This window comes from Formica exsecta, unplaced genomic scaffold (assembly GCF_003651465.1).
Source record: "Formica exsecta isolate Colony F162 unplaced genomic scaffold, ASM365146v1 scaffold350, whole genome shotgun sequence".
Classification (NCBI taxonomy): Eukaryota; Metazoa; Arthropoda; class Insecta; order Hymenoptera; family Formicidae; genus Formica; species Formica exsecta.
Window position 1 is genome coordinate 10,738 of NW_021850753.1, and position 8,413 is coordinate 19,150.

The 8,413-nt window shown below is 34.4% G+C and overlaps 2 protein-coding genes across 2 annotated transcripts; one reads left to right on the forward strand and one right to left on the reverse strand.

The window, feature by feature from the left end:
- Window positions 1-470: 470 nt before the first annotated feature.
- Window positions 471-2,142, forward strand: LOC115238579 (vesicle transport protein GOT1B). Its single transcript, XM_029812543.1, has 4 exons — window positions 471-662; window positions 773-864; window positions 941-1,119; window positions 1,212-2,142. The coding sequence occupies exons 1-4, from the start codon at window positions 638-640 to the stop codon at window positions 1,336-1,338; spliced, it is 423 nt and encodes a 140-aa protein (XP_029668403.1). The 5' UTR covers window positions 471-637; the 3' UTR covers window positions 1,339-2,142.
- On the reverse strand, window positions 2,142-5,531 carry LOC115238578 (ADP,ATP carrier protein 2). Its single transcript, XM_029812542.1, has 4 exons — window positions 5,236-5,531; window positions 3,793-4,054; window positions 3,213-3,447; window positions 2,142-3,127 (listed from the first exon to the last, which is right to left on the reverse strand). Exons 1-4 carry the CDS (start codon window positions 5,396-5,398, stop codon window positions 2,885-2,887), a joined length of 903 nt encoding a protein of 300 aa, XP_029668402.1. The 5' UTR covers window positions 5,399-5,531; the 3' UTR covers window positions 2,142-2,884.
- Window positions 5,532-8,413: the final 2,882 nt, after the last annotated feature.

Genomic DNA, 8,413 nt, shown 5'->3' on the forward strand with positions numbered 1-8,413 from the left:
TATATATATATATATTAGTGTATATGTGCATGTGTGTAGTATTGCAATTTTAATAGCTAGCAATGTATATTATCTTATTATAATTCTTATTGTAAAAATTATATTTTTTATATTATATTGCATATTTTTTTGGAATTATATTTGATAAATGTATATAAATGTTTATAATAAAGAAAATACAATTTGATTGAAAACTGTTTTTTAATTTGACAATATGCACAGATAATAAAAAGATCGAAATCAATCGAAATGAGTCGAGACGATTAAAATTCGGACAATCAGGATTGATAATTGAAGCTTAAATTTTGATTGATTCTAGTCATCTTATAGATTAAAAAAATGATTTTGTATGATTTCAGAAAGATTTCAATGAGATAAGTATGATGAGTATAATATAAACTATTAAAAAATAATGATCTGATAATTTTTTATTCGTATATGTATATATACAAAGGGCGTTCACGAAACAGCTGACGAAGCTCCACAATAACCTATGTGTAGAGGGAATTTGTGTTCCATCATAACCAATGACGTGGATATAGGTTAAGTTTTTCTACGCTCATATGTATGCAGCGCATGCAAACAAATAAAATCAGTTGTATCAGGCACGTTTTTCACGAAAAACAATTTGTAAATAATGTTCGAAATCACGGACACACAGAGTGAGTGCAAAAATTTACGAACCAATATTGATCGATTTGTAACAATAACCAGCGAATATCTGAAACAACAATTAAATGCTGTTGATTTTATTATAAGGAATGTGTTTCAGAAATCGGGGTCGGATTGGCAGGATTTGGTATTTCTTTCCTATTCCTTGGTGTACTATTACTCTTCGATAAGGGTTTACTTGCTATTGGAAATGTAAGATTATACTCTTGCTATTTGTTTGTACAAATCCTACAGTTAGATTGACTTCTTTCTAAATTGTTCTTTATAGCTATTGTTTATATCGGGACTCGCGTGTGTAATCGGGCCATGGAGAACTTTAAATTTTTTCTTTCAAAGACATAAAATAAAAGCCAGTGCCTCATTCCTAGGAGGCGTTTTTGTAGTACTTATGGGCTGGCCTCTTGTGGGAATGATTTTAGAAACTTATGGTTTCGTATTGCTATTTAGGTAAGTGTGATACATTTTAATAAATTTGACACTACACTATACAAGAGTTATTTCTGTAAAAATATAATTTATTATTTTTTTTTTTATTCCAGTGGCTTTCTACCAGTAGCAATAAATTTCCTACGAAGGGTACCTCTATTGGGAACTGTATTGAATATGCCTGGTATCAGTCGAATTTTGGACATAATAGCAGGTGATTCCAATAGGACAACTGTATGATAATTATATAATTTATGTTAACTTTAAAGATATCAATACATTTTTGTTTAAAACTTGTATATAAAACAATCATATATATCATGTTCCATATTCTTTTTCTGTCACTCCTGTTTTAGGATGTCAGTTGTCAGATAGAAATTTTTGTACAAAAACAAAAGTATATACATATATATAAAATTTACCTCCTATAAATGTAAGACAATATCAGTAAGCATATAGTATAATTGATTTGTATATTTCTAGTTTACATAAATATAACTTGTATATGCTGTCCGATTACGTTAAGAGTGTGCTTAATTACATATATGTAAAGCATTCCATAAAGTTTTATACAAAAGAAAGTGACGATCTAATTTTTTTTATCTAATTACTCAATAAATCAGTAAATAATTGCCAAAAGCACATACTCTTTCCTTGATCAGATGATAAATGTTTTGAGACAAAATAATACATAAACGTGTTTAATGTATCATATATCAATAAGATGTTTTATATATCAAAATTGAGAAAAATTATATTCAATATATATAAAATCCTTTTTCAAATTTTCAAAATGGAAAAGAAATTGACAAAAATATTAAGAACATGTTGGATCATTTAAGCTAACTGAAATTAATAACTGATAAAAACAAGATATTTAACATAAATAATAACTTAAAAAATTTTTTATTTTTACTAAAATAATTAAATTAGCTAAATAATTCGATTTAGATATATTGTATGAAAAGAAAGAGAAGACTTTAAATGCAGTTTTCAAATAAATTTTTGTTATTGACAGGGTAAAATAAAAATTTCCGAATGTATGAAATTTTATATCGTTTTTATTGATTTGCTGCTTTCCCTGCATGCATCCTAACATGAACAGATTAGATGCATGCATTCTGAGTAACCGTTCTTCATCTTATACATAATTGTCTGGAGTGCGAAATTAAATTATCGTCCATCAAAATTTAATGGACTGGCTGATACCATTAAAATGATATTTTATTAATTATGAATTATGAATTATCTACAACGGGCCGAGAATAAGGGCGGGGGGCGGCCCAGGCTACACGCCCCGCCATCGTCGTGATATTTCGTCGCGTGTCCCCCTCTCTCATCGATTTCGCGTGCGCTGACTCGATTCTCTAGGAAATTATTACTTTCAATACTTAATATCCTGACCGGTCTATTTATTTCAACGCGCATGTGTGGAACGTTTTCCAGGTAACAGGTGTTCGCGATACCTCCGCGATTATATTTGTCTCTTCGTCATTTTTACGATAATAGAATATGAAAATACGCGTAATGTCAACCGCTGCAAGAAAATACTGAATCCGGCAATAAGTTAAGCAGATTCTCTTCTATTTTTTTACGTTTACAATTTTTGCCGAGTTTCATGCATTTTACGAGCTGCTACGTCGAACGTCCTCGGCCTGAATTACTTGTTCATGTTACCGACAGCAAGTGTTCTGTCTCTGGGAATCGCTATCAAATCGGATGGTATGGATAATAATGACGATGTTTGTGATTGTGAAAGTAATGAGACGAGGATCGTTTTAGCGCTTTAAAGAAGATTCTTGATCTCATCATACAACACGAGTACGAGCGCACCGCCGGTACCACGGAGAACGTTGGAGAATGCGCCCTTGAAGAAAGCATTGCCACCCTCCGTTTTGTAAATAGTGGACCAACAGTGGAGAGTGTTTTTATACAGAATATCAGTCTTGGCACGGCCAGACTGCATCATCATACGTCTACGTACTGTATCAAAGGGATAGGACACAATACCCGCTACAGTAGTTACGGTCTGCAACAGATTTTAATGAATAAGCGAGACAGTTCGATGAAACTGCACGAGTCTACATGAAGAACAAAATTAGTTGTCTTCTTACCTGGGCAATACCCCATGAGACAAGGAATGGAGTATTCTTGGGGTCTGGCAACATACCACGGGCAGTGTCATAGAAACCAAAGTAAGACGCACGGTAAATAATGATACCCTGCACTGAGACGCCAAAGCCACGGTATAGACCGGTGAGCCCGTCAGTTTTGAAGATCTTAGTTAAGCAGTTTCCCAATCCTGAAAACTCACGTCCGCCACCAGCCTTGCCTACATCAGCAGCCAACCTAGTATGTGACAATGAAACAGTAATTTTTAGTATCAATATGAATTTTTAGAATCTTGAATTGCTAGAAAATATACAAATTTATCTATTAAAACAAATTAATAATATTGATTTTTTATGACATTTTACTCTGATATAATTTACTTACATAAATATACAAAAGCTATATTATTTTTCATTAATTAAATATTCAAATTTAAATTTAAAAAAAAAAAAGAAAAAAAAAGAAAAACAGATAAAATTAAATTTATACAATTCACCTCTCTAAATTACTAATTACCTATTGATTAATAATAATTTTTGTGTTAGTGTGTTGATACAACTTAAAATGCATTGAGTAATTTACCTAGTTCTGGCAAAGTCAAGTGGGTAGACAAAGCACAAAGATGTAGCTCCTGCAGCACCACCAGATGCGAGATTCCCAAGGAAATAACGCATAAACTGAGTGTTCTTATCAACACCACCAAGGAAAACCTGCTTATACTTGTCTTTAAAAGCAAAGTTCAAAGCCTGCGTTGGGAAATATCTGATCACATTGGCAAAATTACCACGCCAGTAACTAAGGAATCCTTGTTCTTTTGGGATGCGAACAAAACAATCGATCATACCTAAAGAAAAAGAGAATAATATATAATATACATATATATATATAACACATAATGTAAAAATGAACACATACATATACGAAATTTATATTTTAGTTTTTAACTTTCACATTATTTAAATGTTTCAGAGATTAGAAAATAAAAATGTTTGCACGAGAGATTTTTGTATATAATATTAAAATTTAATACAATTTTACCGGCACTAAAAATTGACGAATAGTCAATATTTTAGCTATATACATATAATAAATAATTAACAATTAAAACGATTGCAGCGAATCGATAAGTAGTTCTAGTTATGGTTTTCTCCATCGAACAATTTCATTCAATAATCGCAATTGTTTAATGTACCGATTAAATTGTACCGCGGATTTCACGGATAATGACATTTTTCTAAGTATTTTTCTTTTTTCATAAATCGAGACGAGATCGTCTCGATAACGCGTCTTCTGCTCGGCATGGATGAATCAGCTTAAGACTTTAATGGACGGCATGAATTCGTGACGCGTGGAAGTAGACAGAAGAATCCGGTCTCGTGGTCGACGAAAGGGCGGCCATGTTGGACCGCACCGTCATCGATCGGGGTTAAGAGAACGAAGGAGAGAAGCCACGCGCTGCCATCTGGCTTGGGACGATGCGTTTCATTGAAATATCGATCCATCGTGAGGATGAAGAGTATCTATATGCGATCGGCCTCGGCGTGGCCGACGTAAGTTATGTAAGTCACCGAAATTTCGGCTCGACCTTCGTTACATAAATGTGAGAAATTTCTCGACGCGATATATACTCTCGCGAGGCTATCGCGCGCGGGACACGCGAGGCATCCGTTGCTGCCTCTAACGGCATTACATAATGGCCATATCATCTCTTCCCTCCTCTATCGAGTAACGCTGTAACTTGTTCGTGTTTGCACACCCTGGGAACAATGGCACGTTCGAGATTACTGGCTACTGTCACATGTTCCGTGGGGTTGCCATTCATGCCATTCCGCCATGCCGCATTAAAGGTACCGGGTTCTCCGGAGACGATTTCACGCGATATGGCCATGCCTCGTCCCTCTCGCATTACTCTTGCCTTGACGTTACCGTGTGCGTGAGACACGGCCAGTACTTTTCGCACGATTCTCTAGGACACGGGACAAGAAGAAAAAAAAAAGAGATATATATAGACACAGACACACTTACCCTTGTAACGCTGATCCTCGGCTATCTGCTTGGAGATGTGCTGTACCTGCAGCAACAATTTGACGCGCTCGATGGGCGCGACGGCAGTCTTGGAAATCGCCGCGGCCACACCGCCGGCGATAAAATCCTTTGCGAACGCCACGGGATCCGCGAGACCAGACATCGTGAGGTGTTGGGTGCGTGTGTGTCGGTGAGATACGGGTAACGTAAAGGATAGAGAGAGAGAGGAGAAACCCCTGATGTCTAAACGTTTCGGACGCGCGCCGGACGACGAGTGAGCGAGGCAGAGATCGCTCGTCATGAGCGAACGGACCCCCTTCGCTAAGAATAGCCGCGCATGTCACGTGTATCTATCTGCGCAACTACGAAATCGCTACCGCACGTCATCGCGCGTACCGCGTCTCGGGATCGTGACACAAGCCGCCGTGACACTCGGGATAAGCTTCCGCCCGAATTCGCAACCTTTATCTTTTCACGGTCGATCTTTTGGCGATACGCCGCGTTACCTTTCACGTCCGCCCGATCTTTCGCGACCCGCGCAAATTTCGCGTTCGAAAGCCGCCCGTTCTCGCGCCGCGACGACGTCCCGTCCGGCCATGACCGGCCTATCGCGGCCCCGTCATCGGTGTCGCGGGTATTCGAAATTTCGAACTTCCTCCGATGGCGGGAAAATTGACTTTGGAATGCGCGCAATAAAATCGCGATTTATCGCTTCTTCAATTGTTTCTTTCGATTAACAAAATATTATTAAAAGTATATAGATATATATGCGGGAAAAGTAATGAGGATTGAAAAGAAAGAATATTTTGTTGAATAATTGTATAATATAATGTAACGACGTTAACGATGAACACTTGAAGATTAATCTAATGAGTATGTCAATTGAAAGGGCTAATAAAAATTAACCATTTTTAGCAATTATAACAGATAGACCTCGGTGATAGCTTCTCTCGTATTCTTGACAAGTTAATTTATAATCATTAGTTTTGCACAATCTAAGTAGAGTACATTATTAGATAACTATTAGAGTAAGAATTTTAGTACAACTTTTATATGTATATATCGTTTGAAGTATAATATATAAACTTTAGATATTATATTAAAAAAATTAAATTTGATATTTATTTTCTATTTATTGATTAGCAAGATTCCAAAAGTTTGAATTTGTATCGATTCATTGTTGCCAATTTATAAATGATAACCAATTACGACCACGTGATTGCGTGAAGTTGCACGAGTATCCCGAATCTTCACCTTTTTTCAGGGCATAAGCTGCTGGTATTTTAGTCCTTTAAAGTGACCGCGGACGAGCTTGCGCGTTCCTGTCAAGAACAAAAACGAAATGCAAGGTCAATTCTCTCCGAAGAAGGAGGTCAACGGGACGCGTCTCTTGCGTAATCCTGGCTTACGGCCATCGCGTTGCGGAGGATCGCGCCAGGGTTCAATGGGGTAACGTCAAAAAAGCAGAGTGTATTTATACATTCGTGAGAAAAGCGCGCGCGCGCGATCCTAAAATCAGCTGTGTCTCGCCTACACGCACGTGATGTACCACACGCTCGTGTCGATACCGATTACGAAGCGTTTCTTTGACTCGTGCACATATCACCAACAGCGATACATTTTCTCTCTGTATGCGTTGGAGAACAAATCACGGATAGATACGACTACTTTGATCTTTCAATCCGAGCTTGATTTGAGCGTAACACCTTGATACAATTCAAATTATACTTGACATTGGCCTTACAATTAAATTTAGAATAGAATCTACGAAACGATTGAGATAGAAAAGACGCTTCAAGTGTAGATTCCTTGATGAATTTAGAGTCGATTTTTAATCTTAATTAAATGTTGAAGGTTAGCATTTTTTAGCATTTGTTGTGACTCACTAATTTTCAAAGATTGGATTTTTCGGCGAACAAAAAATAATCTACAAATAAAACAAAATAAAATTGATTTAAATAAAATTAATTGAAAATACAATATATTGCCATTAATTTATACTTGTATGCTTATTATCTGTTACAGTCTCATTAGCAGTCCTTTGGATATCTAACAATGATCAGATGTATATCTTGCACATTTTCAGCTTATTGTTAGCGTCGAATAATTTATTTTTATCAGTATTGTGAGATAAACACCACATTCTGGATGATAAAGAACACGGAATGAGAAAGCATATATAATAAATAATTATAATATTGCTAGATAAATACACTATGTATTTTAAATAAATAAACTATATATTTTCTTTCAATTAGTTAGATTTTTAATCTCAAAGATTTTACAATCATTGACAGTATTCCAATCTTTAAGAATTTGGAAGATTATGCTGCACAATATATATTATACAAAATATAAATTATACAAAAATAAGATATTCATTTATAAGAAATATCTTATTCTAATATGATAATTTTATTAAAATCATCTAAATCATATCTACATAAGATTTTGGCAAATAGTATGATGTGCGTTTATTTTCTCATATAATTATTAGCTTTATGCCAAAGGCTAAAGTAACGCATATTTTCTGTCAAAATTATTACTATATAGAAAATTCTTTAATTTCAATTTGGAAATTACATTATTGACAAAATATTTTACAATTCTTTTAAAAGAAAATAAGCTTTTCTGTACAATTAAGAATTTTCCAACATGTTCAGCTATTCATTACAATACGATATAAGCCTATCTGATGAGATAAGACAGATGAGGAAGCCGCACGATAAGTATGAAAGATTTCAATGAAATTTTCTGCGATATTAATAATTTTCTTTCAACAATTAGTTAGATTTTTAATCTCAAAGATTTTACAATCATTGACAGTATTCCAATCTTTAAGAATTTGGAAGATTATGCTGCACAATATATATTATACAAAATATAAATTATACAAAAATAAGATATTCATTTATAAGAAATATCTTATTCTAATATGATAATTTTATTAAAATCATCTAAATCATATCTACATAAGATTTTGGCAAATAGTATGATGTGCGTTTATTTTCTCATATAATTATTAGCTTTATGCCAAAGGCTAAAGTAACGCATATTTTCTGTCAAAATTATTACTATATAGAAAATTCTTTAATTTCAATTTGGAAATTACATTATTGACAAAATATTTTACAATTCTTTTAAAAGAAAATAAGCTTTTCTGTACAATTAAGAATTT

Excerpts from the sequence above, each read along its gene's own strand:
- LOC115238579 (XM_029812543.1), top strand. The coding sequence starts at position 638 with ATGTTCGAAATCACGGACACACAGA. Across the intron at positions 663-772 it reads CGAAATCACGGACACACAGA|AAATCGGGGTCGGATTGGCA; the intron begins GTGAGTGCAAAA and ends AATGTGTTTCAG. Across the intron at positions 1,120-1,211 it reads GGTTTCGTATTGCTATTTAG|TGGCTTTCTACCAGTAGCAA; the intron begins GTAAGTGTGATA and ends TTTTTATTCCAG.
- LOC115238578 (XM_029812542.1), bottom strand. The coding sequence starts at position 5,398 with ATGTCTGGTCTCGCGGATCCCGTGGCGTTCGCAAAGGATTTTATCGCC. Across the intron at positions 4,055-5,235 it reads CGAGGATCAGCGTTACAAGG|GTATGATCGATTGTTTTGTT; the intron begins GTAAGTGTGTCT and ends CTTTTTCTTTAG. Across the intron at positions 3,448-3,792 it reads CTTGACTTTGCCAGAACTAG|GTTGGCTGCTGATGTAGGCA; the intron begins GTAAATTACTCA and ends GTCACATACTAG.